Source organism: Rhinatrema bivittatum, chromosome 4 (assembly GCF_901001135.1).
Source record: "Rhinatrema bivittatum chromosome 4, aRhiBiv1.1, whole genome shotgun sequence".
Taxonomy (NCBI): domain Eukaryota; kingdom Metazoa; phylum Chordata; class Amphibia; order Gymnophiona; family Rhinatrematidae; genus Rhinatrema; species Rhinatrema bivittatum.
The window spans coordinates 287,865,470-287,881,250 of NC_042618.1; the positions used below are offsets into that span (position 1 = coordinate 287,865,470).

A 15,781-nucleotide genomic window follows, 5' to 3' on the forward strand; every position below is an offset into this window, starting at 1 on the left:
AAATTGGTTAATCTATAAGGGGTCATTCGACTCTTGTCATTTTTGCTACACTTGACTAACAAGGCTATCCCTCTGAAGAGATTTGTAGTTGAACTACTAAGACCAAATGGGAAGAACCACTACTTTTTAGTGATAGTAAGAACCAAATAAAAATAAGTTTAAAAGGATGCAATAAATGCTTAAAAGGATGCTATTTGGGAAGAAGGGGGTCCTTAGTTAACAAAATAGCTACCATTTACTTAATTGTTTCCAGAAACAAAAACTGGCTATGCGTGGTCCTAGAAATGTTCTCTATGACGAAAAAAGAAAAAAATTCAGAGACACTGGGTTTAGCAGCCCACAAGAAACATATGCACAAGTTTAGAAATATTTCCTAGAAACTTCTGGAAACATTCTCCAAGCAGGACATGACAGTAATGTGTCCTCCCTGTTAGGCATGAACTGGCCTTGATCTGGTGCCTGGGGGACTAATCTTCCAGGAGGAGCTATTTGGGGGCCCTGAGAATTGCCTTCCAGCCAGCTCACTGCTAGCTGTGTTAAATGTTGTCAGGTGTTAGGCTCTGACTGGCCCAATGGCCCATGCTGTCAGGTGTTAGGTTTTGACTGGCCCAATGGTTGGGGTATTTCTTCCCCACCTCTGGCTGTGATCCATGCTGGGTCATCGTTGTTGCTGCTGCTGTTTCTATTTACTGTTATCATGGTTCTGTCTATCTGTATTGCACTCATGTTCCTGCTCCCATCTTCTGGTAGTGTTTGGACTCCCTGGTTTTGGACCTTTACTTCTACCTGGAATATTTGCTTGCTATTTGAGATAAGGTGATTAATAAACTTGCCTTGTATAGTACTCTCAACCTGGTTTCAAGGGCAGTTCTATCATTAGGCAGGGTGAGAAAATTACTTCAGGTGGCACATTTTTTGATGTGGCAGCAAGTTGCTAATCTCCACCAGCAGGAAGTCAGTCTGCTTGGTGGTATGGTTCATAGATACTGGCAAGGTTCCCACCCCCACCAGCAGGAAAAAGACTCATGCAGCACTGCAGTTAATGACATGACATCTCACAGTGGTAGGAAGAAGACCAGTGTGGTGACATGGTAAATGACCTGTACATGTGCTGTCTCATTGGTAAACAATGTATTTTGTTGAAATAGTTGGACTCTGAATCCCCAAATGTAATTCTTTGGTATAAGAAATTGGTAGAATTATTATGCGTGAAATCACTATGGATTCAGATGAAATCACCATCTTATCTGTAGAGTTTCAGGTGTATTTGGGAACAGTTCTTGGACTCTTTACCAAGTGAGATTCAATTACCCATCAACCGTTGCTGCAATCTAACCTAAGGCCTAATCTTTGCACTGAATATGTTTTTCCATCTCATCTAATTTTCCACTGATTATTTGGATTTAATATGTTATGGTTTCGCTACAATTTGTTTTGCTGGAATTCCTAGGTACTTGTTAATAATACTTGAGAATTAGGCTGCTTCTAGAGACATTTGATATACTGTAGGGAGTGGGAGTGGAAGAGATGGGGTAAGGGGGAAAAATTATCTTACTCTATTGTCATCTTGCTATGTTTGAGGTGTTGAACATCTGCTTTGATGGATAATAGTTTAGATGATTACAAATTAGTAATAAAGAGTTTATGCAAAAAAAGAAAAAGGAGAGAGGGGACAGGAAGTAAAGATTAGGAGGTATAAGTGAGAAGGGAAGATGGGAAGGACAGAGGAAAAGTAGCAGGGATATGAGTAAGAGAGGAGGAAAGAAAGGAAAGGAAAGGGGAGGTTGTGAGTGAGAGGGGAGAGGAAGGACGGAAAGGGGCAGGGAATGTGAGGAATAAGAACATAAGGGTCCATCAAGCCCAGCATCCTGTTTCCAACAGAGGCCAAACCAGGCCACAAGAACCTGACAATTACCCAAACACTAAATTGCATCAGTAGCATGGGATCTAAGATCCCATGCTACTGATGCAATTAATAGCAGTGGCTATTCCCTAAGTAAACTTGATTAATAGCTGTTAATGGACTTCTCCTCCAAGAACTTATCCAAACCTTTTTTGAACCCAGCTACACTACCTGCACTAACCACATCCTCTGGCAACAAATTCCAGAGCTTTATTGTGCGTTGAGTGAAAAAGAATTTTCCCCGATTAGTCTTAAATGTGCTACTTGCTAATTCATGGAATGCCCCCTAATCCTTCTATTATTCGAAAGTGTAAATAACCGAGTCACATCTACTCGTTCAAGACCTCTCATGATCTTAAAGACCTCTATCATATCCCCCCTCAGCCGTCTCTTCTCCAAGCTGAACAGCCCTAACCTCTTCAGCCTTTCCTCATAGGGGAGCTGTTCCATCCCCGTTATCATTTTGGTTGCCCTTCTCTTTACCTTCTCCATCGCAACTATATATTTTTGAGATGCGGCGACCAGAATTGTACACAGTATTCAAGGTGCGGTCTCACCATGGAGTGATATAGAGGCATTATGACATTTTCCGTTTTATTAACCAATCCCTTCCTAATAATTCCTAATATTCTGTTTGATTTTTTTGACTGCTGCAGCACACTGAGCCGACGATTTTAAAGTATTATCCACTATGATGCATAGATCTTTTTCCTGAGTGGTAGCTCCTAATAAGGAACCTAACATTGTGTAACTACAGCAAGGGTTATTTTTCCCTATATGCAACACCTTGCACTTGCCCACATTAAATTTCATCTGCCATTTGGATGTCCAATCTTCCAGTCTTGCAAGGTCCTCCTGTAATGTATCACAGTCCGCTTGTGATTTAACTACTCTGAATAATTTTGTATCATCCGCAAATTTGATAACCTCACTCGTCGTATTCCTTTCCAGATCATTTATATATAGAAACATAGAAATGACGGCAGAAGAAGACCAAACGGCCCATCCAGTCTGCCCAGCAAGCTACGCAGTTTATCCATTTTTTTAAATCTTCCCCCCCCCCCTCTTTTTCTCCCTCCTACCCGTCACTATTGGCTTCCAGCACCCTCCGGCCCCAATTCCCTTCCACCCCTCCACCAATGCAGAGAGCAGTGCCGTATCCGCATCCCAGTGAACATCCAGCTCAATCAGGGGTAGCAACCGCCGCAACAAGCGGCCACACCCCTGCCCCATACTCTTACCCACCTCTGTTTTGTTTGTTTGTTTTTTGTTTTTGTTTTTTTTTTTTGGAGATGGCAGCCCTCCATCCTTCCGCTCCGTGAAGGTGGAACACAAACCACTGGCCACTGGCATCCCGCTCCGTGAATGCCTCTGTGGCTAATGCCGCTCCGTGCAGTGTTTTATCGCCTCCTCTATATTTACGCCCACTAGACTTGATGGATCCACAGTGTTTATCCCACGCCCCTTTGAAGTCTTTGACAGTTTTAGACTTCACCACTTCCTCCGGAAGGGCATTCCAGGCATCCACCACCCTTTCTGTGAAGAAATACTTCCTGACATTGGTTCTTAGTCTTCCTCCCTGGAGCCTCAGCTCGTGACCTCTGGTTCTGCTGATTTTTTTCCGACGGAAAAGGTTTGTCATTGTCTTTGGATCATTAAAGTTTTTCAAGTATCTGAAAGCCTGAATCATATCACCCCTGCTCCTCCTTTCCTCCAGGGTGTACATATTTAGATTCTTCAATCTCTCCTCGTATGTTATCTAATGAAGATCCTCCACCTTCTTGGTCACCCTTCTCTGTACCGCTTCCATCTTGTCTTTGTCTCTTTGTAGATACGGTCTCCAGAACTGAACACAGTACTCCAGGTGAGGCCTCACCAAGGACCTGTACAAGGGAATAATCACTTCCCTTTTCTTACTCGATATTCCTCTCTCTATGCAGCCCAGCATTCTTCTGGCTTTTGCTATCGCCTTGTCGCATTGTTTCGCAGACTTCATATCATTAGACACTATCACCCCAAGGTCCCTCTCCTGCTCCGTGCACATCAGCCTTTCCCCCTCCATCGAATACAGTTCATTTGGATTTCCACTCCCCATATGCATGACTTTGCACTTCTTGGCATTGAATCTCAGCTGCCATATCTTCGACCACTCTTCCAGTTTCCTTAAATCCCGTCTCATTCTCTCCACTCCTTCCGGTGTGTCCACTCTGTTGCAGATCTTAGTGTCATCCGCAAAAAGACAAACCTTACCTTCTATCCCGTCCGCAATGTCGCTCACAAAGATATTGAAACAGGACCGGTCCCCAAAACCGATCCTTGCGGTACACCACTTAAAACCGCTCTCTCTTCAGAGAAAGTTCCGTTTACCATCACACATTGTCTTCTGTCCGTCAACCAATTTGCAATCCAGGTCACCACCTTGGCACTCACTCCTAAGCTTCTCGTTTTATTCACCAGTCTCCTGTGCGGAACCGTATCAAAAGCTTTGCTGAAATCCAAGTAGATGACATCGAGCGCTCTTCCTTGATCCAATTCCTTGGTTACCCAGTCAAAAAAGTCAATCAGATTTGTCTGACAGGATCTTCCCCTGGTGCATCCATGTTGCCTCTGGTCCATCAATTCTCCTGACTATAGATAGTTCACTATTCTCTCTTTCAGCAGTGACTCCATTACTTTTCCCACCACCGAAGTGAGGCTAACTGGTCTGTAGTTGCCAGCCTCCTCCCTGTTCCCACTCTTGTGAAGCGGGACCACCACCGCTCTTCTCCAATCTCTCGGTACCACTCCTGTTTCTAGGGATCTATTGAACAGGTCACACAGCGGACCCGCCAGAACATCTCTGAGCTCCCTCAGTATCCTTGGATGAATCCCATCAGGCCCCATGGCTTTGTCCACTTCAGATTCTTTAGCTCTTCCCATACATTTTCTACTGTAAAAGGATTTTCATCTATTCCACTTCCCTCCAGTTTCTTGTTGTGTAGAGATGGTCCTTCTCCAGGGTCTTCTTTAGTGAACACAGAGCTGAAGTATTTGTTTAATATTTCTGCCATTTCTTCGTCTCTCTCCACACATTGATCATTACCACCTTTCAATTTCACTATACCACTTTGGACCTTTCTCTTTTCGCTGATGTATCTGAAAAATGTTTTGTCACCATTTTTATCTCCTTGGCAATCCTCTCTTCCGCTTGACTTTTTTGCCAACTTGATTAATTTCTTTGTCTCCCTCAGTTGAGAACAAATATTCTTCTTTGTGCTCCTCCCTTTGGGATCTTTTATATTTCTTGAATGCTGTTCTTTAGCTTTAATTTTGTCAGCCACCCTCCTTTGAGAACCAGATAGGTTTCAATTTTCTTTTGCTTTTTCTTTACATTTCTAACATATAGAGCAGTTGCCTTGGTGATTGCTCCTTTAGATTGGTCCACTGCTGATCCACATCTCTCTCATTCTCCCATCCTTTTAGTTCTTCCTCCAGGTACTTCCCCATTTCCTCAAAGTCTGTGTTTTGAACTGTAAAACTTGGGTCTTTGTGGTTCTTTTCCATATTCTTTTAGTGATATTAAACCATACCGTTTGATGATCACTGGTGCTGAGGTGGGCACCCACCTGGACATCAGAGACATTATCTGCATTAGTGAGCACTAAGTCGAGTATAGTTCCTTCTCTCGTGGGTTCCAATACCATTTGTTTGAACAAAGATACTTGCGTGGCATCCACTATCGCTCTACTATTTTTAGTTTCTGCAGATGGGATTTTCCAGTCTACATCTGGCATATTAAAGTCACCAACGATCACCACTTCTCCCTTCTTACCTATCTTATGGATGTCTTCAACCAGATCTCTGTCCAGCTCTTCCTTTTGGTTTGGAGGCCTGTAAACCACTCCAATATAAATGGACGCTCCGTCATCTTTTTTTAGGTCGACCCATAGAGCTTCTTCCTTACCCCAACTTCCTTGCAGCTCAGATGCTTGGATGTTGTTTCTGACATAAAGAGCCACACCTCCCCCTTTTCTATCCTCTCTGTCCTTCCTTAACAAGTTATAGCCTGGTATTGTTGTATCCCATTCATGAGATTCTGTGAACCATGTTTCTGTGATAGCAACAATGTCCAATTCTGCCTCAGTCATTAGGGCCTGCAGATCTGGGATTTTATTTCCCAAACTATGAGCATTTGTGGTCATAGCCTTCCAGGTACTCTCTTTACGGTTATTGCTTTTCCTGGACTCCTTATGAGACTTTAGTTGAGATTTGTTATTCACTCACTCTTTCCTTTTGCAGTTGTGCCACTGTTGACAGAGTTATCCATCACAATTAGATTTTTCTTTTGGTTATGGATCTTGAAATTCTGCATGCATTGTGTTTTTTTTCTCTTTTCTGGTAACACTTCAATGTTTTTCTCAAGAACTTCTTCAGTTTTTAATATAGAGAAGGCTTTTTGTTCTTTTTGCATTTGGTACATTGTGTGTCTCCTCATCACAGGTCTAATTCTACCAGAGCCCACTGTAATCCTGAATTTTAAAGAATTTCTTAATGACCTGTTTGAGTGGGGGGGGTATACCTATTGGCTGCCCACCTGTCAAGAATGGGTGACTGTGGGTCCCTACCTGAGCCTAATGAATCTCTTTTTCTTGACTCCTGGTTTTTCTGTGATATTGGGGAATTATTTTCTGAGTAATGCAATGTGGGTGTAATACTTGTAATTGAAGCTAATTGAGCTTTAACCTCAGTCAGCTCCTTTTTCAAGGAAGAGAGTTGTGCACAAATTGGGCAAGCTCTAAGTTTCCAGATGCTTTCCCTCAGAATACAGGCTCCACAGCAGTTACATTGGATAGTCCTCATTTTGGTAATATTTGATGTGTATTTCCTTGACTTATCAATGTACTAATTTATCTTGCTGCTAATGTTAAGTTAGGCAGTCTATATTAGAAAACAAGCCCCAGGGGTGGGTGGGTAGAGGGGTAGGGTGGGAGGGAGTCAAACAGTTTAACCTGGGACAAGCTGGGTAAAGCAGGGCACTTCCTGGAACATTAATAGTCCTCTGTCTATTAAATGATCTCTCAGTACTTATGTGCCAATGTTAAACAGATTATAAAGATAGCTCTACAATAAGTGAAATGCAGGTATACTGAATCTTAAAGCAAACGAATTAGCAAAGAACCAGACCAAAAATATACTCCAGCCTGTGCAATGACCACAATGGCTCTCCTTCTCACTAACTTTACCTCCCCCAAGGTCTGAGACACACCCAATCCAGTTAGATCAAGTCACTTCTGGAAGTTTGTCTGTACTTTTTGATCAATTGCTTTAAAACAGACTTTATGCCCCAATATAAAGATTTGAACAGATTATTTGTGCCAGCTAACTCCAAAAGAGAGAGATTTTAACAGATTAAAAGCTGGAGTGCTTTTTTGTGGTTTTTTTTTTTTCTTAACTTTATGGCAGAGCAACCAAACAGCAAATTAACTTACTAGAATAATATCTTACTATCAAGAAATGAAACACAGACTATAAAGAAAATGAAACACAGACAGGAATTATTCACAGAAGCTTTCCACAAAACTTGAAAGTAATAAGCAGAATACTTAGCCACAATGCAAAATCACAATGCAATTTCCAGTTCCACAAGGAGAAAAACCTTCCAGCCTCTTCACTGACCACAATGGCACCGGTCCAAGTACGGATCCCTGAGGCACTCCACTGTTTACCCTTTTCCACTGAGAAAATTAACCATTTAATCCTACTCTCTGTTTCCTGTCTTTTAACCAGTTTGTAATTTACGAAAGGACATCGCCTCCTATCCCATGACTTTTTAGTTTTCGTAGAAGCCTCTCATGAGGGACTTTGTCAAACGCCTTCCGAAAATCCAAATACACTACATCTACCAGTTCATCTTTATCCACATGCTTATTAACCCCTTCAAAAAAATGAAGCAGATTTGTTAGGCAAGACTTCCCTTAGGTAAATCCATGTTGACTGTGTTCCATTAAATCATGTCTTTTTATATGCTCTATGATTTTGATCTTGAGAATAGTTTCCACTATTTTTCTTCTCGATTCCTGGCACTGAAGTCAGGGCCGGGAATACAGAAGAAAAGGGAGAAGTATGGGGAAAACGTAGAGAGAAAGCAAGATTACAAAGGAGTGGTGTGAATGGGAGAGAATGCGCCACATACACACCACCACCACACTGTCCCACTCCCACAAGGGGCAGATACTAGAGAAGCGGAGTAGAAGGTAGTAGGGCTCCAAGGAGTGTGATAGGGATATCAGCTTCCTAATATTACTGACATACACTGTCATACCACTGGGCATTCTGACTCTCGTCTCTCCTCTTTCCCAGCATTTCAAATCATCGAAAGGGTCAGACTCCACGGACGCCTGCTCAGAAGAACTCCAAGAGGACACCCGTCCCCAATAAAACTCCAAAAGGGATCTCCTACTCCCCATTCAGCCCCTGACTGGTTCTTTGTTTATGATGGCAAGTGTCCTCCATTAATGAACCCTTTAATGGTTCCTTCCATAGTGGTTACCCACGTGTCAACCAGGGATCCCTGATACTCACTGTATCTCATGTATGTGGCACCATTGAACCTGCCTGTTAGCAGGGAAATATATTTTCTATGCATGACAGTTAAAAATGTAAAAAATGTAAATAAAGCTCAACGAAGTGAGATGACATGCTGCAGTTAGATACCTCAGCTGGATGTTACTTGGCCTAGCAATGTAGAGATTACTTACCTGATAATCGCCTTTTCCTTAGTGTATGCAGATGGACTCAGAACAAGTGGGTATAGTGTGCTCGTGCTAGCAGTTGGAGACGGATCTGACGTCAGCACGGGTACATATACCCCCACAGGAAGTGAAGCAACTTAGTAATCTTCCTTGCAAAAGCTGTTATGGATATATGTGTACTGACCGATCAATTAATTAATGAAACAGGATTCCCCTGACCGATTGATAGTAGCTGGAGACTGCCAGCGTTCCCAACCGGGAGGCGTCGACACCTGGTAGAGTGGACGCTCTCGTGTAAGAAATGACATGCCTTACCTTGAATCGGTGAAACCCATGTATACTGGCAGCCGGCTGGGATGCTGAGTCCATCTGCATACACTAAGGAAAAGGAGATTATCAGGTAAGTAATCTCTACATTTCCTAGCGTGTAGCAGATGGACTCAGAACAAGTGGGATGTACAAAAGCTACTCCCGGACTGGGTGGGAGGCTGCCTGAGGACCGCGTAGGACTGCCCTCGCAAATTCTGTGTCCTCCCTGGCCTGGACGTCCAGACGGTAAAATCTGGAGAAGGTATGGAGGGAGGACCACGTCGCCGCCTTACACATCTCCACGGGCGACAGCATCCTAGATTCCGCCCAAGAGGCCGCCTGCGCTCTTGGTGGAATGAGCCTTGACCTGCAGAGGCGGTGACTTCCCGGACTCTACGTAGGCCGCTCTGATAACTTCTTTGATCCAGCGGGCGATTGTGGGCCGAGAGGCCGCCTCCCCTTGCTTCTTCCCGCTGTGAAGGACGAACAGATGGTCCGTCTTACGTATTGTTTCTGTCATTTCCAGGTATCTTGACAGCAATCTGCCGATGTCGAGATGGCGGAGCAAGCGCCCTTCTTCCGACTTCTGCAAACCTTCCGTGGTAGGCAAGGATATGGTTTGGTTGAAGTAAAACTGTGAGACTACTTTGGGTAAGAAGGAGGGAACCGTGCGAAAATGGATCGCCTCAGAAGTGATTCTGAGAAAGGGATCACGGCAGGACAGCGCTTGTAGCTCCAAGATGCGGCGTGCTGAACACACAGCCAGCAAGAACACCATCTTCAAAGTTAGAGAACGGAGAGGCAGGCCCCGGAGGGGTCTGAAGGTGGATCCCGCGAGGAAATCCAAAACTATGTTGAGGTTCCACAGGGGCACTGGCCACTTCAGTGGCGGACGAATGTGCTTGACTCCTTTCAGGAAGCGGGAAACATCTGGGTGCGTGGCAATGGTCTTGCCATCCCTCCTGGGACCGTAGCAAGACAGCGCCGCCACCTGAACCTTGATGGAGCTTAAGGAGAGACCCTTCTGAAGCCCATCCTGCAGGAAATCCAGAACAATAGGGATTGTGGTCGCATGTGGATTGGTGCCATGAGTGTCGCACCAGGCTTCAAATACTCTCCAGATCCTTATGTAGGTGAGGGATGTGGAAAACTTGCGGACTCGGAGGAGTGTATCTATCACCGGCTCCGAGTAGCCTCTTTTCTGCAGCCTAGCCCTCCTCTGTTGGTTGCCCGATGGCTCTCCTCTCGTGATTTCGCCCTGATCAGCCAATCGTCTAGGTAGGGAATTGGAAAGCACGCTCAGCGAGCGGTGCAGGCGCTCCCAAACTGCTTTGGAGACGGAAATTACTAAGTTATTCTTCACTTCCTGTGGGGGTATATGTACCCTTGCTGACGTCAGATCCGTCTCCAACTGCTAGCACGAGCACACTTATACCCACTTGTTCTGGAGTCCATATGCTACACGCTAGGAAATTTTCAATTTTATTAATTTCATATAAAGGTTATGTGGTATTATACCTACCTTTGGACTTTTCCACTGGAGCTAATTCCTCCATGGTAACAAGGGGCTTTTTGTTAGGTGGCTCTGGGGAATCCGGAGAATCTTTTATAACCTCTACTTTCTGTCAGTTCTTCCTTCTCACGATCGATGCACCTTTCAGCCTATAAAACGCAAAAACTATTTACACTCCTGATTTGTGGATAAGAATGTTGTACATATTATAGTATAATACAGAGATAGGCAGGGCGAGGAGAAAACAGGGACAGGATTGGCAAGATGCATGAGAACCTGCCAGAAAACATACCTCTCCGATTCCTGCCATGGGCTTCTCTAGCTCATAATCTTTTGCAGCTTTCTCAGCCTTGTCCTCTTTTTCTTCTCGTTTCCTCCCTCGTTTCTTTCGCTCTTTCCTCCTCTGGGGGTTTGCTTCTACAAGCCAGTAAAACATTCTAAAACTCGTTGGTGTTTTTCAGAATTTATAATGTGGGCTCTGACTAAAGTCTCCAGTTCATTCCACATAATTCGGTACTGTTCATCCCTATATGAAAAACAAAAAAAAAATAGAAACAAATTTCTTTTTCATGAAAACTTTAAAGTGCATACACCATCTACACTATAATAATCCTGTCTGCTACAGCCCCCCACCCCACCCCTGCCACAAGGAGGTCCTCACTGAGTATGCTCTCTCCAGCTCTAACCACCTCTTTGATGGCTCCATGACCGAGCAAGGCCAACCCTATTTAACTCTCCCTCTCCCACAACTTGGTGCATCATTGAGTCACCTCAGCTCCTTGCCTTGATACTGTGTGGCAGTTGGGGCCTTCTTGTATTACCTCTCCTTGTGGCCTCCTTGCCTTTCCTTGTGACTTCCTTAACCTTCTTGCCTTGTCCTGCGGCCTCCTTGGCTTTCCTCGTAGTCTTTGGGCCTTCTAGTCTTGCCTTGTGGCCTGGTTAGGTCTCTTTGTCTGAATATGTCCCTTGTTTGCCTTGCACTGATCTGGTGTCCCTGTTCCAACCTTTTCCTATCCTATCTGGCCTCTTGGCGGAACCTTTTGCTTGTCTAGGGTCTTCCAGAGGCATGCTTAGCCTATGCAAATCCTGCCCTGCACCCCTGTTTTACCCTGTTCTCATCTAGGTGTTTCTGCCTGGTCTTTCCTCGCTCCTGCCTTGCCTTCCCATCAGCCTATTCGGACTGTCTTTTTGGTGCTGACTCGGAACAGACTTTTAACCCTGGCCTACCATGTACTATATATCAAGAAAGTCCTGCTGGCTACCAGAACCTGTGGCCTCAATCCAATGGGGAGGTGGTTGGCCAGGCGGAAGACCTTGCCCTGGTCTGCCATGAAGCCCTGTACTGCTCCTGTAAAGGGAATCCTCAGATCCAACCGGCCAGTTCATGGCATTAAACTCTTGATAATAAACTTACCATTATTTTAAGTTATCTGACTCCTGAACTCTGCTGAATCTTTTTAGAGAGCACAACATCCAGCAGGGTGATAAAACAACATGAATAAAACAAATGAATTCCAATTTATGTCAGACAAAAAAAATGAAATGAAATCATTTTTTCCTCCAAAGCATTCACAACCCTCTACTATATAGCACAGAATGAAACAGGTCTTCATAGCCAAGTTCTCTGACTTCCTGTTGCAGCTCATGTAGATTCCACGGCAAGGGGACAGTGTTATTTGTTTATATTTATTCAATTTTTATTCTGCTTTTCAGGTACTTCAAAGCGGATTACATTCTGATACAGTAGGTATATCTCTGTCTTCAGAGGGCTCACAATCTATGTTTGTAGCTGAAGAAATGGAAGCTGAAACAACTTGCCCAAGGTCATAAGGAATGGCAGGGGAAGTTCTGTGGTATTTAACGTATTTATATAACATTTGTACATATATGTGCATTATTTAATAGTTACAAACTTTTTTTTTGTGACAACCCTTCATAAGAACATAAGAAATTGCCATACTGGGTCAAACCAAGGGTCTATTAAGGCCAGCATCCTGTTTCTAACAGTGGCCGATCCAGGTTACAAGTACTTGGCAAGTACTCAAACTCTAAGTAGATCCTATGCTACTGATGCCAGTTATAGCAGTGGCTATTCCTTAAGTCAACTTGATTAATAGCATTTAATGGACGTCTCCTCCAAAACTTTTTTTAATCCAGCTACCACTCTCTGGCATCAAATTCCAGAGCTAAATTGTATGTTGAGTGAAAGAGAATTTTCTCCAATTAGTTATAAATGTGCTACTTGCTAACTTCATGGAGTGCCCCCTAGTCTTTCTATTATCTGAAAGCGTAAACAACAGATTCACATCTACCCGTTCTAGACCTCTCATGATTTTAAAGACCTCTATCATATCTACCCTCAGTTGTCTCGTCTCCAAGTTGAACAGCCCTAACCTCTTTAGCCTTTCCTCAAAGGGAAGCTGTTCCATCCCCTTTATCATTTTGGTCACTCTTCTCTGTACCTTCTCCAGTGCAACTATATATTTTTTGAGATACAGTGACCAGAATTGTACACAGTACTCAAGGTGCAGTCTCACCATGAAGCAATACAGAGGCATTAGGACAATTTCCGTTTTATTCACCATTCCCTTCCTAATAATTCCTAACATTGTTTGCTTTTTTGACTGCCGCAGTACACTGAGCTGACTATTTCAATGTATTATCCACTATGATGCCTAGATCATTTTCCTGAGTGGTAACTCCTAATATGGAACCTGACATCGTATAACTACAGCATGGGTTATTTTTCCCTATATGCAACAACTTGCACTTGTCCACTTTAAATTTCATCTGCCATTTGGATGCCCAATCTTCCAGTCTTGCAAGGTTCTCCTGCAATTTATCACAATCTGCTTGTGATTCAACTACTCTGAATAATTTTGTATCATCTGCAAATCTGATTACCTCACTCGTTGTATTCCTTTCCAGATTATTTATAAATATTTTGAAAAGCACCGGTTCAATTACAGATCCCTGAGGCACTCATTGTTTACCCTTTTCTACTAAGAAAATTGACCATTTAGTCCTACTCTCTGTTTCCTGTCTTTTTTCCAGTTTGTAATCCATAAAAGGATATCGCCTCTTATCTCATGGCTTTTTAGTTTTCTTAGAAACCTCCCATGAGGGACTTTGTCAAATGTCTTCTGAAAATCCAAATACACTACATCTACCGTTCACCTTTAACCACATGTTTATTAACGCTTTCAAAAAAATGAAGCAGATTTGTGAGGCAAGACTTGCCTTGGGTAAATCCATGCTGTGTTCAATTAAGCCATGTCTTTCTTTATGCACTGTGATTTTACTTATCTCCCCTTCCCGAAAACTTTCCATCTTTTCTGCATATGTATTTTTTTTGTTCATTTAAATTATTACTTTTCTCTCTTTTTCTTTACTTTACCTTTCTTACATCTCTTGCTACTGGCTAGTCTCTCCCCCCTCACAAAAAAGCCTCTTTCCTCTCACATACTTTTCCTTCCTGAAGTCTTTTACCCATCATTTTTCCTCTTCTTCTCTGGTGTTTTATTTTACCTTTCTTTACCTCCTATCTCATTCTCACACTCTTCTCTTTCCATATTTTTAATTATTCATAAGTTTATCAATTTACAAAAACAATGAATTACCTTTGCCACAGAAATGTATGGATTTTAACATTAATAATTACATAATTCTCAAAAGAAAAAGTTAAGAGAAAAAATAAAACATGTCATTATCCAAAATTAAGCAGTACCATTGAACGGGGGGGGGGGGGGGGGGGGGGGGGGGGGGGGGGGGGGGGGGGGGGGGGAAGCGCTACAAAATCAAATAATTATGAGAGAATTTAAAAAAGCAAATAAATCAAAAGATAAACTGCTATGACATAGTTACAAATAGCAGCAGTATAATACAATAGCCCAAAATTCAAGTTAGTAGGTACTGGAGAAAAGCTTAAAGGTCTTCAGGCCTTGAGAAAGGCTATCAATTGTTAAGACAGGAAAAAAAACACACATTCATTGCTGCGCTTGATAACGCATTTACAAGGATAGCGTAGTATAAAAGAAAAACCTAAAGAAACATTTTACTGCTTTAAAGCTAAGAAATCTTTCCTTCTAAACTGAGTGACTTGAGCTAAATCAGGAAAAATCCTGACAGAATGACCATAGAACTGAGAAGAAAGATTTCTAAAGTATTTATGCATTACAATACTCAAATTAGCAGAAGAAATAAAGGAAACCAACAAAGTAGAGTGGTCAATACTTCCAAGGAGGAATTTTCCAAAAAATTTATCAAATTAGAAAATTGATGCTCAGCATTTGGGGGAAGACCTGAGGACTTTTTAGGGAGGAAGAACAGGTATTAACAGATGGCATTGATTCAGTTGTAAAACTTAAAACATCCTGAAAATCTCTCTTTAACGTCACATATAGTATTTTCCCCTACTAACTTTAGAAAATTAAGGAAGCACAAATTTAAATTTGTAGAAGTTAACTGCTCTTGCAACTCTGAAGATGTTTGATGGCAATTTGAGGAAAAAAGGTCCATTTTGGTATTAAGCAAATTTAAAACTTCATGAAGCTAGCAACCAAATCCCCTATAGCTTCCTGAGCCATCACCTCCAGCCACGAAGGAATAGCCAAAAACTCATTACTTACAGTAGCCTGATTTTCCCGGGACGGACCCGCCAAAGGTAGATTGGCCATTGACTCCAAAGCCGAAATACCAGCCGAAGAATAGGGAGAGGGAATGCTCTCAACTTCCATACCGCTGGTTTCCAACAATGGAGAGGATTCCTGTGGTAACGGTAAGGAGCAAATAACCCCTCCACTGCAGGCAAATCCGATGTGTCAACAGCATGCGCTGCGAAAGCATTTGCTGAAACACTGTTCTGCATCAGAGGAGGTTGAAAATCCGGGCTCAGGGACACCTCACCTGCTGGAAGATGCGGCACTCCCCCGCCACACAGCACATCAGGTTCCTTGGTTCCCTGGGAAACTGCTAAAGAAGTCGTATACGCAGTAATGACTTGCTGACCTGAAGAGGAAGGGTCTGGAGAGAAGACTCTCACCTTTCCTTTCCACTTTGGAGGCATAAGAACAAGAAATCAGGTAAAAAAAGAAAACTTAGCTGGAATAGCAGAGCATGAGACTTCTGACTATCCCCTATCCTTCCATATTTCATCCCACCTGTTCCATCTCATCATTGTTATTACTCTCCCTCTCACACAATCTTCTTCTTTTACTTTGCCTTCATCTCTCTGTCCCAATACCTTTATAGCTGACTGAAGTCACCTCCAAATGTCTCCCCCACCATTGCTTCAGCTACTGGGTTTAGTTTATTCTAAGCTACATG

General features: G+C 42.9%; 1 protein-coding gene across 2 annotated transcripts in view; it reads right to left on the bottom strand.

Annotated features, from left to right (window-relative positions):
* The window catches only part of INTS13 (integrator complex subunit 13), a 560,030-nt gene that overhangs the window by 40,368 nt on the left and 503,881 nt on the right, over window positions 1-15,781 (bottom strand). Inside the window, exons 15-17 of one of the 2 annotated variants that reach the window (XM_029600168.1) lie at window positions 10,749-10,982; window positions 10,466-10,605; window positions 8,970-9,012 (exon numbers count right to left, since the gene is read on the bottom strand). In XM_029600168.1, coding sequence (XP_029456028.1) covers window positions 10,874-10,982 — 109 coding nt within the window. In that variant the 3' untranslated portion in view covers window positions 8,970-9,012; window positions 10,466-10,605; window positions 10,749-10,873. Of the gene's footprint in view, window positions 1-8,969; window positions 9,013-10,465; window positions 10,606-10,748; window positions 10,983-15,781 lie in introns of those variants that run through there. The other variant, XM_029600167.1, reaches the window with a different exon arrangement.